The sequence below is a fragment of the Manis javanica genome, chromosome 7 (genome assembly GCF_040802235.1).
Source record: "Manis javanica isolate MJ-LG chromosome 7, MJ_LKY, whole genome shotgun sequence".
Classification (NCBI taxonomy): Eukaryota; Metazoa; Chordata; class Mammalia; order Pholidota; family Manidae; genus Manis; species Manis javanica.
The window spans coordinates 18265729-18281986 of record NC_133162.1 but is presented as its reverse complement, the minus strand read 5'-3'; the positions used below and the strand labels follow the sequence as shown (position 1 = coordinate 18281986).

The following is a 16258-nucleotide window of genomic DNA, read 5'->3' as shown; positions in this document are numbered from 1 at the left end:
ATTCTTCTTAATGTGTATTAACATGATCTCCTGACTTCAGAGAGTTGTACTGCTGGAGGAGAGGATAACTTTCTGGAGAGAATATATATATGCACAAAATAATTCAGTTGTTAGGTGGTGATTTACACAAAAGGAATTTAACTTGAGTATATTCTGCTATTTAAAAACATTTTTTAGTTTTAATGGTAGATAGTCCTATGAAAGTTCCTATCCTAAGATACTAGTGATTAATGTTTCTGTGTTCAGAGTTGTCAAGCCAGCATCCTGAATACTGAAAAAAAACCTCACAGTTATATTTGGTTACACAGTATTTTGCTCTGCTTTAACCTAAGAATTAATTGTTAGTATTTAAATATTAGAAGATTTATATGGAAATCTAGATTTCCAACTTTGCTTTAAAGTGTGAAGATTGGACAATATTAAACTTTCTTGTTCCAACACAGCAGTGATTCTTCCCTAGGGACAATTTTGGCTATACTTCAACAGAGGACATTTGCTAATGTCTAGAGATAGTTTTCACTGTTATGACTTGATGGGTGGGTACCTTTGGCATCTAGTGGGTACAGGCCAAGGATGCTTCTTCTTACAGGATAGCCTCCTACAGCCAAGAGTTACCTGGTCCAAACTATTGTACTGAAGTTAAGAAGTCTTGTAATGACAATAATTGACCTGAATTGAAACATAGTTTTTCCATACAGGATAAAGTTAGCCATAGTCTTCTTCCAATTTACTTTATTTACTTGCCTGGACTTTGTACACTTTTGGATTTGTGTGTTTTCCTTTAATGGAAGTTAATTTAGTGATAACTGAAACTACCACAGGTATTATTTATTAGAAAAGATGATGGCAAATGCAAAAAATGTTTTATTACTTCTGGCATGAAGGATTTTAGAATCCAAATTTTATTTTTCCTGTTATTTTTATTTATTCCTTCAATTAACATAGTGCTATGTACTAAGCTCTGTTCTAGAGATGGAGGAGATAAGCAGGTATATACACTTTAAAGATTGTTATGTCTTGGAGAATTGTTCTGTTTATTATTACATAATGCTTCCTATATCCCTGATAATTTCCCTTGATTTGGAGTTGGCTTTGTCTGAATTTAATATACTCTTTTGATTAGCATTAGCATTATATTTCTCTATCCCTTTACTTTTAATCTTCCTGTGTCTTTATTTAAAATGGGCTTTTGAAGGCAATATACTGTTGGGTCTTGGGTTTTAGTCGGCTCTGACAGTCTCTGTCTTTTATTTCCTGCATTTAGATTGTTCACATTTAAATTGTTTATTGATTGGATTAATATCAACTATTTTGTATTGTTTTAGTTAAACTTGTTCCTTATTTCTTTTTTGTCTTTCACCATATTCCTGTGTTATCTGGTTTTAATGGAGCATTTTGTATTGTTTCATTTTCTCCTTAACATATCATTTATATGCCTTTTAACATTTTTTGTTTGTATGCATGTATGTGGTTGCCCTGGAGTTTACAGTATGCATTTACAGCTAATACAAGTCCACTTTGAATTAACACTAGGCCACTTTATGGATAATGCAGATATCTTATAACATAATATTCCCAATTCCTCCCATCTGTCCCTTATAACATTGCTGTTGTTCATTTAACTTATCCTTAATCTGTAGTTACCCAATATATTAGTGCTATTAGTACTTTGAACAAACTGTTATCTGTTAGGTCAACTGAGAATAAAAAAATAAAAGATTTTATTTATTCCTGTTCTGATGCTCTTCCTTTCTTTATGTGGATCCAAATTTCTGACATGTATCACTTTCCTTTCTGAAGTATTTCTTTTAATATTTTTTGCAAGACAGTTCTACTGGTGACAAAGTCCCACAATTTTTGTTTGAGAAATTCTTTCTTTATGTTTAAAGGCTAATTTCATTGGATACAGACTTTTAGGTTGGTGTTTTTTTTTCTCTCCATATTTTAAATATTTCATTCCATTTTCTTCTTGATTATGTGGTTTCTGAAGAGAAGTCCAGTGTAATGCTTGTTCCTTTATAGATAAGGTGTTTTTTCTCTAGCTTCTTAATATCTTTCTCTTTGTCTTTGATTTTCTACAGTTTGAATATGATATGTCTAGGTGAAAACAGGAGGGGATTTTTCTCCTACCTTCAAACTGAGAACCTGGGGTGGGACTCCTGGAGGTACAGCACAGAATTCCAATTTCTCCACATCCTTGCCAACATTTATTATTTTCTGTTTTTTTTATTGTAGCCATCCTAATGGGTATGAAGTAGTATCTTATTGTGGTTTGATTTGCATTTCCCTAATGATGAGTTATGTTGAACATCTTTTCCTGTGTTTATTGGCTGTTTGCATATCTTTAGAGAAATACCTATTCAAGTCCTTTGCCCAGTTTTAAATTAGGTTGTTTGTTTTTATGTGTGTTGAATTGTGGGAGTTCTTTATGTATTCTGGATATTAATCCTTTAGCCATATATATGATTTACAAATATTTTCTGTCATTCTTTGGATACTCTTAACTCTTTTGATAGTGTCTTTTCACACAGCTAAGTTTTTAATCTTGATGAAATTCAATTTATCTATCTTTTCTTTTGTTGCCTAAATTTATCAGTTTTCTCTTTTGTTGCCTAAATTTATAATAAGTGCCTAATCATGTGCCCCACACCCATTTTTCAGAGTTTTATGCACTTTATTGTTCTCATCTTACTTTTTCAGTATTTCCAGTGTTGGCTTTGAGAAAGGAAAAAAAGGAAAGTCATTGGGGGAACCAGTATATCTGTTATCAACAATAAAGTTTCTGAAGACAGAATAACACTAAGTTGCCAGTACAGCCCTTTCAACCAGTGAGAAGGAGCAATATACTTTATTTTTTGCCCTTTCAGAATACTGTTAAGTTGTGAAGCAGTTTTTTATTATAAATCTCAATTTATATATTTATATAACATCAGAATATATGCCTATTTGAGAGCATAAATATTTTGAAATAAAGTGACCCTGAAATTGAACTCAAATCTGATAATTTTGTTGAATTTATTTTAAAAAATTAGCTCTTTAAAGTACAGAATATACAAATGTTTTTGTGGTTTAATTGGTTACTTAAATTTTAAAAATACATAATATTGGTTGGTAATCATTTACAACTCAAGTGTTAACTTTATCAGATATCATTTTGTTGTTGAGGTATAATTGACATATATATTAGTTTCAGGTGTACACAATAATGATTCAGTATTTGTAAGATGTCATTTTCAAATAACAGTTTCATATTTTATGTTTGACTTTTACTTTCTCAGAAAGTATAGAGAATGAAGTTTTTACTTTCAGTATTATTTAATATATTCTTTAATAATTCTCATTAATTTTTATGTTGGTCAATTTACAGGTGAATTATGTAACCTCATTACGCTGGATGTAGCTCACAATCAACTTGAACACCTCCCAAAGGAGATTGGAAACTGCACACAGATAACCAACCTTGACTTGCAACACAATGAACTGCTAGACCTCCCAGATACTATAGGTATGAGGGGTAGATATTGATAGTCATTTATAGCTACTTGAACATTAAAAAGACTTTTTGATCCATTTCAATGATAAAAATTAAAAAATTAAAGTTCAGCATTGTCAGAGTATTTAATTTCAAATAACAATAAAATAATAAAATTATAGTAAAAATATCATTTATTTAACAAAATAAAAATTACCACTTTTTATTTCTATTTCCTGGCAAAGAAAATAATTTGGTTTTAGAAAATGAGCTCAGTTGGATTATAAATAGATAGAATATTGTCATAGGTATATATTCTATTATAGCTCTGTGCTCAAATTGCAGAATGGGTATATTTTCTGTTTTTGCTTACTTTAGAATGTTGCATATGGTTTATAGGGTGCAGTCCTTTTGCTAAAGTAGACCATACTGAAAGATAAAACCACTGTTGCTTAGTTTTTGAAACATGGCCAATGTAATTTAAGTTTGTTCATCTGTGGTGAGAAGAGATATCTTGAAGTACAAAATAATATTTTGAAGACTTAATCAAACTACAAAATATTGAATTGTACTTACTATATGTTCTATGTTTACAGTCTTGTTTATGTTTCTAATTGCCCATAAATTTATACAAACAGCAAGGGAATTTTTAAAAAATTGGGCACTTTTTTAGTTATTGATATGGTATAAAGATGCTGTAATGTTTATTTAGAAAAATTACATCTGTATTTCATCTATATAATTTCAGTATGGGTATCAGATTCTATTAGTAAATCAGATGAGGCCTATAATGCTGATATCTTTCTCCAAAAGGATTTTGTGTTTGCCTCTGTAAGATACTTTAGAGACCACTTTAATCCATCCATGTTCTAAGATGTGAGATTTTTCTGGTTCCCCAGGTGATTCAAAGGCTGGTTGTAGACTAATTGGAATGATGTTTAACTTAGTACTAGGGTGCAGCCCTGTAGGGTCCAAGCTAATACTGATTACTAGACCTGCCCTTTGCGGGTTCTTGGCAGAAACATGCCTTAGTCTATCAGCTGTGTCTTTTAGTTAGGGAAGCACTCTCAAAACAAAATACTCTACAGTGTTTTGTTTATTTCTGGGTTCTCCGAGCTGGTTTCTGTCCTGGTAATTAGTCATTACCTTTTTAGCTCTCTGATTTCTGTGAGTTTTCTTAGTTTTTTTTCAATGGTAGGGTTTTCTTGAACTACCTAGTCTACTATCCGTACTTGAAACAGAAGCATTGTTGAGGAATTTTTTAATAAGTTATAATAGACTGTCTTAGGTTATATGACAACTATTTCTTTACGAAAAGCAATCTGAGACTTCTTCAGGATATAATAGGTAGCCATTAGAATGTGTATCTTCATGATTCTTGGCCCAGAGATCTTTGTATCACATTCCTATTTGCAGTGGCAACAGACTAAGTATTTTCTAGTTAACTAGTAACTGTATTGGATTAATCTCTGAAAGCCAAGATGGGTCTACAACATATGATGAATTGCTCTGTTAATATTCATAATAAATATTTGACTGAATTTCCTATATAAAATAAAGAATCAGATTTCTTATTCAGTAAGGACTGAACACAATTATTTCTTGCTTTTATTTCTTTAAAATCTATTGACATGACCAGATGAACAAAGAGAACTGACCCTAGAAGAAAAAGCATAGAAAAGATATATACTGCATATATAAAACATGATCAGACTGATACAAAAAGGAAGCAACGAGTATTCTTCTTAGAAGTGTCTTTGCCAAATGAAATTTAATGGAAAATGCTGTGTGATACAATGAACACATCCAGAGATCAAAATAGCAATGTGGGGAAGATAAGTGGAAGAAGTCCTCTAGAACCTAGAACAAAAAGACTGGAAGATACAAAATATGTGGGGGTGGGGGTGGGGGAAGTCTAGGGAGATAGGACTAGAGGTTCTAGAAAGAGAATAGAGGTAATATAGTGAGAAAAGTAACAAAATGTAATTTCATACTATTTCCCTGAACTTTATAAAAATCCACATAAGATTGAAATGGCTTACCAAGAAGAGATAATGAAAAAAGACACATTCTGGTAGAAGTTTAAAAATTAGATTTATTTAATTGTGTATTAATAACTTGCCTGTTGCCGTAATTGCCTGTCATCTCTCAACTGGCTGAAGTCAGCCTTGTAGTAGTTTTCTCAGAAATGGTTCATTAACAGTAGTTCCCTAGTTGCTATATTTTTGAAACCTTTATACTTAAAGAACAGTTTGGATGGATATAAAAATCATTGGGTCCAACTTATTTTCCTTGAACATCTTAGAAGTAAGAAATAGTTATACTGTTTTTTCCTTGAACCTCTTAGAACTAAGAGGTATACTATTTTCTGAAAAAAAATGTACACAAGTATGAAGCCAGTCCAGTTATTTCCATTATAAATGATGTAATCTTTCTGCCTGGCCACCCAAAGGGTTGTTTGTTTATTTCTGAAGTTCAAGAACTCTATTTTATTTCTCAGTGTTGATCCTTCAGTGTCCATTTCCCTGGGATACTCTGAGGCAATTTAGCATATAGATTTAATTTCTATTTCAGCATAGTTTTCTTAAATTAGACATTGATATATTTAATTTGAGGTGCTTGTTCTTAACATTGAAATATATGTTTGTAAGTTGGCTTATTTTGAACAACTAACTGATTGAAACAGTGAAATAGAAAAGTGAATAATGCACAATTTTAACATGATCAGTTTTCAGTGGAATGTCACATAAAGCACTTAAAAAAGCAACTTTAAAAAATTAAAGTCTTGCTCACTCTTAGAAAAAAAAGATTTTTTACTGCATATCAGACAAGGGAACTGAAATTAGACTCTTGAAATGTTATGAAGTTATGTTCTTATCCCTCTCCTTGATGTTTAACTACTGTGTATTTCTTAGGATATTTTAGATGCTAGACACTTTATTGTTATTGAGCATATTGAGCAAGTTCTAGCCTCAGGGCTTTTGTATTTTGTAGTCTCTCTGCTTAGGTAGGACCCTTGTCTCCTAAATATCCATGTAATTTCCATTGCTCTTTCAACTGATCAAATGGATATGCTGGACATAGTCATTAATCAGCCCTGTTCATACTCTTAAATAGTCTAATAATATTTTGTTATTTAATATTTTATACATGTATCTGTATCCTTATCTGGTTAAATAACAGTCAAAAGGGAATGAAGTTAAAGTACTGAAATAGAATAGTCTTAGCAAATAGAGAAAGCAAAGGTGATGTTGGCTGATAAAATTTTCCAGTCAGTAGGGCTAGGGTCAGGGTCCTTTGGATTCACTTCGGACAAAGGATAACTTCTCCATTTATCCTTCTTTCTGTTGGCTTTCTTACTTTAATATTTCTCTCTTCTGTCAGAAGGAATCCTTCTGCATTTTAAGTGTGTTTATTAATATGAAAACATTTGATTTTATTATTAGTCCCTTGTAGTTAAAATGTTATCTGAGAATAACACAAGTGCCTCACTTCTAGTGTATTTCTACATGGTCATATCACAAGTATGCATTGGAAATCAGCGAGAGCTAAAACATTAGCAAGGGAAACCTATTTATTTTTATATATTTTGATAGTTGTCAGCAAATAGAATTTAGCTGTTATTTCAAGTAATAGCAAAGTAAATAGGCAATATTTGTTGAAATCTTTTATAATATTGTAATTCATTATGTACCATGTTTATTAAAATGATTCTTTTGTCTTGCTGCATTCCTCTCTCATCCCCAGTATTTTGATTATATAGCAGAAGAATGAGATTTGGTGAGAAATTTGAGCATTGGGTCTTGGTCTTTTACAAATCTTAACAGTCTTAATTGTCCTTGAGATTCTCCCTCTCATTTATTGAAGAGCAATTAGCACAATATAGTTAGTGGCAAACTTAACTGGAATATAGTTCTCCTGATACTTTCTCTCTTTTTTCCTACTCTGCTTCTTGAAAAGTATAACTTAACATGAAAAAACAAAAAAAGCAATACCTGTCCTGGAGAGTTGTGCTGGTCTTGCAATAGCTGCCCTACTCTGTTCCCTGCACCAGAGAAACTCACCCAGACTCAAAATTGAAAATGAAATCTGTCACCTTACAATCATTTTTCCAAAGATCACTTTATGTCTCTTGCCTTATTTTCTTATAAGTAGACTGAGATGTTTTAATCCTTTTTTTCCCCAAACATGAACACCTCCAGAGTTATCAATCATTCCTTAGCAATAATCACTTCCATTTACTTCCAGGCTGAGTAGTTCCAGGATCACTGACAGCTCATAAGATATGGAGAAAAGGCAGAAGGAAATGCAGAGGGGGCAGCTGGATACCTTTAAGTGAGAAAGTGCTTAAAAACTTATTTATAGTTTCTCTGATTTAACAAATAGTCTGTTCTGTTGAAGAATAGAAAGTATATTTTCTTTCATGGAAACATTTTCTAATTCAAGAATCAACTAAATCTAAAGAAAATAGTAAGCTTCATTACAACAGTCATTTTGTTTCAAACTATGAACCTGCTTATCTTACAGCCTTCTGAGATCTATGGTAGTTATATGAAATAAATTGGAGGGATCAGTGGGTTGGGGGGAGGATATTTTATTTTCTATTTCTTCTCAAAATAAGGGAGAGATCTATGCAACAAGACTGCTTCAAGGCTGGAGCACAGAACAATTCACAGAAGTCTTTTTATCATATTAGGCTCTGAAAAATGTTACAGTAATTATGGTTATATCGACCAGTAGAGTTTTAATTAGGTTTTAGGTAATTATAGTACAGCTTACAGATAACTTTACTAGTTTTCTTTTTAATGGTGATATTCTTTTGGGTTTTGACGTTTAAGAATTTTTATATGCTTGCTCTTCACTTTGCTTTCAGTTTTTCAATTCAGTGTTTCTGAAAAAAAATTGTACCTTTGACATTATTTCATCATTAGTACCTTGTGTCTTTTCTACTAATTTTTTGTTGCTTTGTTAAAATATGATTGACTATTTGAGTTAGAGTCTCTCTTATTCAAAAGTTACACAGAATTAACCTAAAGATTATATTTGCTGAAATTGAAAGCTTCTAATTTTAGTTCATAGCCATTTGATGTTGCCATATTTAAAAAATCTGACAGCATAAAAAAACAAGCTGTCAGAGCAGAACACAGAGCAGCTTACAGAGTTAAGCACTTAAATGCTAAAAGCCAGAGATTGGCAATGATCAGCCTACACTTTTACACAAAAGCTCAGCAACATTGATTTTATTTCTTAGTCACAATGGCTCAACAGTAAAGCAAGCTATGGCTTGATTTCTAGGTTACAGTTTAGTTTGTGGTTAAAACTGCTCATTGAAAGAGGTTAGAGTTGAAACCACTGTAGGGGATGAATCACAGTAAATGCCAAACTTCTGATGTCATGTTTTTTTCTGGCAAGAGAGTTTTGATATTCCATACTTAATTTTTTTTATATCTTTGATTTTGCTGAGAGCAGTGGATTTTGGCAAAATGTGGATCACCCTTTGAACATGCCATGCTCTCAAGAAGTTGTAAGATCTTGCAGATGTGAGTTTTTTCATCAGAATTGCATATTCTCATAGATTACATTTTTCCTTAAGAAAATAAAAGAATATTTTTTTTACATTTAATGAAGCTGGAAAACATGTCTAAGTAAATATTCTTCTAATATGATAAAATAAAAAGAAATTATAGAAAATGATATTCATTTGTAAAGGAATAAACCCTTAGTTATCCCAAGTGATGTATTCTTTCCATGACACATTTACAAAATTAAGATTTCCCTGTTTTTTGGTCATGATAGCTATATGGCAATCTACTCCAAACTTGAACCACAACCATTTTATGATGGTCGTGGGTTCTTTAGATCAGGAATTAGGAGAGGACAAAGCAGATGGTTTTTTTCTGCTCCACAATACCTGAGGCCTCAGCTGGGAAGGTTGGTGGTGACTCAAGGGCTGGAAACTGGAGTCATCTGAAGGCCCATTCACTCAGGGGACTGAAACTTGGGCTGGGAAGACTTGAAAGCTGGAACTACTGATTTGAAAGCCTTTTGAAGCCTTTTGGAGATGCTCGCAACATGGTGGTCTCAGGGTAGTCAGACTTCTTACAAGATGGCCTTGGACTCAGAGCATGAGTGTCCCAGTGAACAAGGCAGAAGCTGCATCCCCTTTTATACTTGGTCTCGGAAACCGTGTAAGATCACTTCAGTTGCATTTTAGTTGTTAAAAGGAAGACTATGGTCAACCCAGATTCAAGGGGAAATGACAAAGACCCCCGTCTCTCAATGAGAAGAGTGTCAAAGGATCTATATGTTTTAAATCCTCCACAGTCTGCCCCTTGGTCAAAATGATTTATAGTACTCTGACATTCAAAATATACCCCTTCCCAAGATGCCCCAGTGTCTCATCCCCCTACAACATCAGGTTCAGGTTTGAGGTTCAGGATCTCATCATCCAAGTTCAGGTGACATTCCTTAACTAGAGTTCCTTAGTAAAGATGCCATTTTTTTTTAAGTTCAGCTTTTTCTACCCCACCAAAAAAGGGGGGGAAAGAAGAATTTTAGGAAAGTTGGAGGTACCATTTTTTGTTTAAAAAGCTGCTAACTTTAGTGCTAGATGTCATGTGGCAATTACACTACATCATTTTCATTTTGTAAGTTTCAGAACCTATTCTGATTTTAAAAGTGTGAAGGAAGTTATTCTATTATTGGAAGAGAAGTTTCAGGAATCTGGTTGTATTTTTGAATTGGTAAGTGTTTAGAATTTGGTTACCATATAATATTTGTTAACGGAGAAAGCTTTTAGGTTTCAGTAAGAATTAAAAATGGTTAAAATATTATATTTGTCTACTATTCTACTACAAGCCATGACTGAATGAGGCATGTCAGTTGACACCAAAGTTAATGGGGCTTACCGCTATTAACAAGGCCTTTCCTCTTTGGGTAGAATTCAAAGACCCCTTGGTGACTACTTCAGCCATTTTCTTACAGAGGAACAGCTTTCTTCCTAAGGAAAGCAGTGGCATGTAGAAAAGAAAGGGATGGTCTTATTTATTTCTAGTTCTTTTTTAAGGTTGACTGCTTCTTTTAGCTTCAACTTCATACAGCAAATTAAAATTTTATCAGAAGATTTTGAAGTTCTTTAGAGTCAGATGTTATCACTGCTTAGAGGAAAATTTCACCTTCACTAGCCTTGTAACTATAGTCGCCATGGGTGTAGAATAGGCAAGGGATAAAATATTAATCCTTTCTTTCCCTCCTTCCCCATTGGAATTTGAATGGCTTCAAAACCACCCATTTTGAAACAGTATAGTAAATGGGCACTGTCTTAACTTAAGGTGGGAGTGAAATATGGCCTTATGGTTCTATCTATAAAAATTTAAAATAACTGTATCTTCTGACACATCAGAAATATTTTACACAAAGATAATATGTAAAGATGTTCATTAGAGAATTCCTTCTTAAAAATTAGAAACAAATGCCACCAGTTGGGGAATGATTAAAGAGAGAATGGTTTATGTATCTTAGATTACTTCACAATGGTTACATAAAATGAGGTATATCACTATTTACTCACAAGAAAATATTTCCATGACCTGTTACAGGAGGAATAGCATATAGAATGATCCCATCTATAAAAAAAATCCCTGTATTGTATATATGTAAGTAAATGCATAGAGAAAGGTCTCAATAGGTACATATTAGACTACCAATCATGGTTATCTGGGGAAGAGACTAAGATACATTCATATATTTTGTAATTAAAAAGTTATTTGGTGTGGTGAGAGGAATGCAGCGAATTAGAATTGTTCTTTCTCTCTGGCTGCTATCTAAAAATGAGCTGTGTAGAAGTTGGGTGTCCCAGAAAAAATTATTGCAAATATTTGTGGGAGAATGAATTTGTATTCAGAGAGACCAGGCAAATCTGATATATAGTTTGAAATCATGTCCAGTAAAGTCTATGTTTCATAGACATGCTGTTTTGTGAAATGAGAATTGGTCAAAGCCTTTCCTCTAATCTTACATTTTTGCATCTTGTTCCTAATTGGAAGGAGGACAAATAGTGAAATGTTTTAGCTTCTTTGTTTATTAGTAGTATGAATGAATACCTGCTGTGTGCTTAATACTGAAACAAATTCCATGGGGAGATAGGAATACATAACAAGGTCTCTCACTTAAAGAGTTTTCAGTGTTTTGGGGGAGGTAGCTAATCCAAGAAACAACTAACAACAAAAGACCAAATATAATTAAATGTCAGCTTACAGTAAAAACAGTATGTGGCCATGAGTCCAGTTTACAGGGAGAGCAACAAGATCTGATAGACTGGCCAGGGAAAGCTTCATGAACAAATGTGTTGAACTCAATATGGAATAAAAATGTATTCCATGAGTACAACAGCATGGACAGTCACATAGCCTGGGGGTAAGAATGACCATATCATGCGTCTTTGTTAAAAGGAAACAAACTAATTGGAACAAGGTCAGTGAAGATCTTAAAAGAATGGCTAATTAATAGGAGCCAGTTGAGTTTGATTCTCTGCCACTTACTGGTTGGTGACTTTAACAAGTAACTTCACATATCTTAATGCTGAAATGCATGCTGCCTCCTCTCAGATGGCTCCTATTGCTGCCTCCTGCGTCTTTCTCTTTTTCTTTTTTTTTGTTTTCTTAATAAGGTTGGCTGTTGAAAACTTCAAACCACCGTGCTGTTTTTCCACAATTAAGCTCATTTTCTCACTTTATGAAGAAGATGAGCCTTACAATGTATAGTGTCCAAGTGTCTTAACCTCTGTATTAGTATAAACATCTTTGTGATTTAAAATTTTCAGAAAAGGGTGGTATAAAGGTATCACAGTTTTAAAATTAAAATGATTTTAGAATTATAGACTTTTTATCAAAAGGATGTTTTTAAATTACAAAACTATAGAAAATTAGAAAAAATATGGAGAATTTCAAAGAAAAATTTTAACCTTCTGTAGTTCTACCATGCAGAAATAACTTGTTTTGATGTTTTCTTTCCACTTTTCGCATGCATGTTTTTTACATTTACAAAATGCAGATTTTGTTATCTTGCTTTTTTAACTTAACATTGTAACTTAGTCTTTCACATCTTAACATTTTTTTGTAATGTAATTTGTAATTTCAGTAGGTACATGTAAGATAAATTTTAGCCTAAATAAGCAGGCAAAGAGAGGCAACAAAGGGCCAGGTAGTTTATTTGAGTGCAACTCCAGGTGATGTTCCGCAGTCTGGGTATTACAGGCCGGGGAAGTCACACACCCCATCAGGGAGGTGGGGGCTTATAAGGGGTTAGGAGGGGGAGGAGTGGGCAAGATACCCTAGGGGGCGTGGAGAGGTATGATTGGCTAAAGGTGATATAATAGACAACTAGAAACTTTTTTTTCCTTCCAAGAGGGAGGAGGCTGACATCCGGGTCTTAGTTGGCACATCAGAAGGATGGAATTCAGGAAGAGCTGCCCCCTTTCCATATAAGGCATGGACCTTGGGGTCTGGTCTGTTCTCCCCCTATGGCATCTCTCTGCTCTGTTTGCATGTCCTTGTTTTTCCTTCCTCCAGCCTAACATTCCAGCTTTTTGGTCATAATGGGTGACGACTCGATCTGTCTACTTCGGGCTGCGACAAGGGGTGTCGTGGGGATTTGAGGCTGATATTAGGCTGAAGGAGGGGGTTCAGTGGGAAGAGGTGTGTAACAGTGAAGTAACATCTGGTTGATGGAAACCTGGGTCATCTGGGTTAGCTGCTGTTGGAGGAACCTGAGGACACAAGGGGCAACTAAGAGTAAACCACAAACTGTTATTAAGGGGCCCAGTAGGGGCATTAGCCAGGCCATTATGGGGGACTGGAATTCTGGATCAAGTTTACATCTCAATGACTAGTATTGGTATTTAGTATAGATAAGACTGCATTATTGAAACAATACTTTTCTCTAAAAATCACCCTCATTTTTATTAGAGGTAGCCAGATTAAGAAAATAATTAACAATTGGCTTGATTATTTGTATAAGTGCAGCAAGAAGAGCAATTGATTACATAGGCTCTTTTAAGTATGCTTTGCTGGAACTTCTTATAAGGAATTTCAGATTGGACTTTCAAAAGCTTCTTGAGGCCAGACAGCCAAGCCAGACTTGCCATCAGGTTGTGCCTGCAGTACCTGTACATTTGGGTGAATTCCTCTCTTCTCTGAGGTTCCCAAGACATTCTTGAGGTTTCTGCACCTGCCAGGCAGTGACCTTCCTTACTCACCTGGTAAGGCTGCTGGGAACTCTGTAAGCAAGGTACCAGGCCAGTTCTTTTAAGGGGCTTTGTTGGCTTTATAAAGTCAATCTTAGTTCCTTAAAGCTGTCTGTTCATATCTGAGTTTATACACATATCTCTTAGATATGACATTCCAGTCAAAGCCTTGGTAATATAACAAGTGTTTTTAATTGGTCCTCTTACAAGGAAAGCAGATTCTTATTGAACTTGTGCAAATAAACATACTGCCATGAAATATAAAAATACTCACTGAGAGTTTTTAAATTCTGGAGGGATCAGGTAGAGAGAAAGATAAATTTTCAATTCTGCTTATAAAGGCAGTAATTTACTATACTGTTGTCAGCTTAAGAGAAAAAGCTTAAAACACTTTATCAACAACATTTGAAACAAAAAGCCACAAAATCATCTTCCTTAGTTTACTTAATCCTATGTAACTAATACCTGTTCTGCTGAAATCTAGTTCTTTACTAGCTTAAGGGTAATAAAACAGTGACTATAAATAATAAAAGACTTACAAATGACAATGGTTAAAGATTTGATGAGAGCTTACTGTAAGACAGTTGACATAAGGAAATTCTGATATTTCTGTAACACAAAACATTTAGTAACAAAGTTTAGCATTATTCTTTTTGACAGTGCTTTCTAGGTAATTAAGCAGGTAATTATATATCAGATAAATAAGCTAAATTAGCCAAATACTTTCTCCAATGAGAAAAAGTTCCTCTGACATGTTCCAGGGGCCCTCTGGAACATATCAGAGTTAACTAGAGGTAAAAGTACCTTTTTGAATTTGATTTTGGGAAGTTGTCAGAAGAAAGTTTCTTTGGCACTTGCTTAAATAGGATTATAGGTTGCCATGAAGCAATACTTATCTATTTAACTAGAATGACAACAAAATACCTCAAAGGCAAATAAAGAAGGTTACACAGTTGTTAGCAAACTTTAGCTTTTAGTCTTTTTAATATTAAAATCTTATTTTCTTAAATACTCCAACAACTCATTGAGACTTTAAGCATGAGAAACTGCTTTGATAAAACAATTAGAGAACTTTTTGCAATCTTTCAATATTAGGAGCAGACTAACAGTTAAGAAAACTTTGTCTTTTTAACTGAAAACAAAATACTAATTTTGCTGTGTACTTGATACCGAGACTCATTTGCTTTAATTTTATATAGCATGACCATATTAAATTCTTCCACAAACTTTCTACAACCTTTTTACATTTAGATTTCTCTTTCTAAATAAACAGCTATACTTTAGAATAAAGTTACATTCTTTTATCAAAAGACATATTCTTTAGCATGCAGAAATGTTTTCCTTATTACTTTAAGTAGTTTTAATTAGAACTTAAAACCATTAGGTACCTTAATTTCTAGTGAACACTGAGAAGCAGGCTATTGTAAACTGTTACACTAGCATTCTTTAGATTGACAAATTTATGAACATTTTATAATTTCTGTAACTATGAGCTTTACAGCACAATCTCTCACTAAACATAAAGTATATCTTAACTTAGCAAAACTTTAAGGTTTTAGGTTACTACAAAGATTCTCAGGCTGCAGGTAGGTATACACACTGTAACACACAATTAAAAAGTTGTTCACTTGCCACATTTATTTAGTTCACTCATTCGTAACAACTATGCTAGATTACTTTACTTACAAGACCTTTACTGAATATTAGACAAAGCCAAGCCTTTAAGCATTTTATTCTGAAAAGATTTAACAGATAACATCGACTTAAATGACCTTAGGTAAACTTTGGCAGCTGATAACCACAAGGACATGCCCGCCTCAGCCAAACCCAAATTAGCATTAATGCTTAACATTTTTTATCAGATTTTCTGGAAGTTTTAGAATGCCCAATTTTCACAAGCGCTTGTTTTTAAATCAATTTTTATTAATACTATCTGGAGGTAGGAAAATATTTTTCATCCATACACCCAGACACACAAACATACAAACTGAGACACAATGACTACAGTTAGCAACACTCCCCACACAAAAACATATACACAGACAGACAAACCGATATAAAGACTTGAGTCACTGATATCCAATCGCCTTCCCTCTCTTCAGCTTCCTGTCTGTGGCTTCTGGAACGAGAGGGCAGGAGGAGTGTGTTCTGGTGGGGGAAGAGGGTGGTGAAGGCAGAAGGAGAGGGGTAGGTGGTGGTGCAGCTACCGGAAAAGGAGAGCAGGACAACGGCATGGTTGAGAATGTAGGACTTTAAGATGGCGATGACACGTGTGAAGACAAAGGACTTAAAGATGGTGGTGGAGAGAGGGGGAGGGGATCATGAGCTGAGGGAGGCGGGCAACTGAGGTCTTCTGGCAGATCTGAAAAGGAAGAAGGACTGGGCAGAGTAAGAGGCTCACAATCTTTAACTGGATATCAGGCTAGGAGAACCTGAGTCATTGAACACTTAGCATAAAGGTCTGGGTGGGAGCGCAAAGTCCAAAAAGCTGCACATAGGGGATTTCACTCTACTCTCCGCACCAGTGGCAGTAATTAATCAAG

General features: G+C 34.1%; 1 protein-coding gene across 2 annotated transcripts in view; it reads left to right on the top strand.

Moving 5' to 3' along the window:
* The window catches only part of SHOC2 (SHOC2 leucine rich repeat scaffold protein), a 123272-nt gene that overhangs the window by 90531 nt on the left and 16483 nt on the right, over nucleotides 1–16258 (top strand). For both annotated transcript variants that reach the window (XM_037001274.2, XM_037001275.2), the window contains exon 3: nucleotides 3368–3505. In XM_037001274.2, the coding sequence (XP_036857169.1) occupies nucleotides 3368–3505 (138 nt within the window). The remainder of the gene's footprint in view (nucleotides 1–3367; nucleotides 3506–16258) is intronic.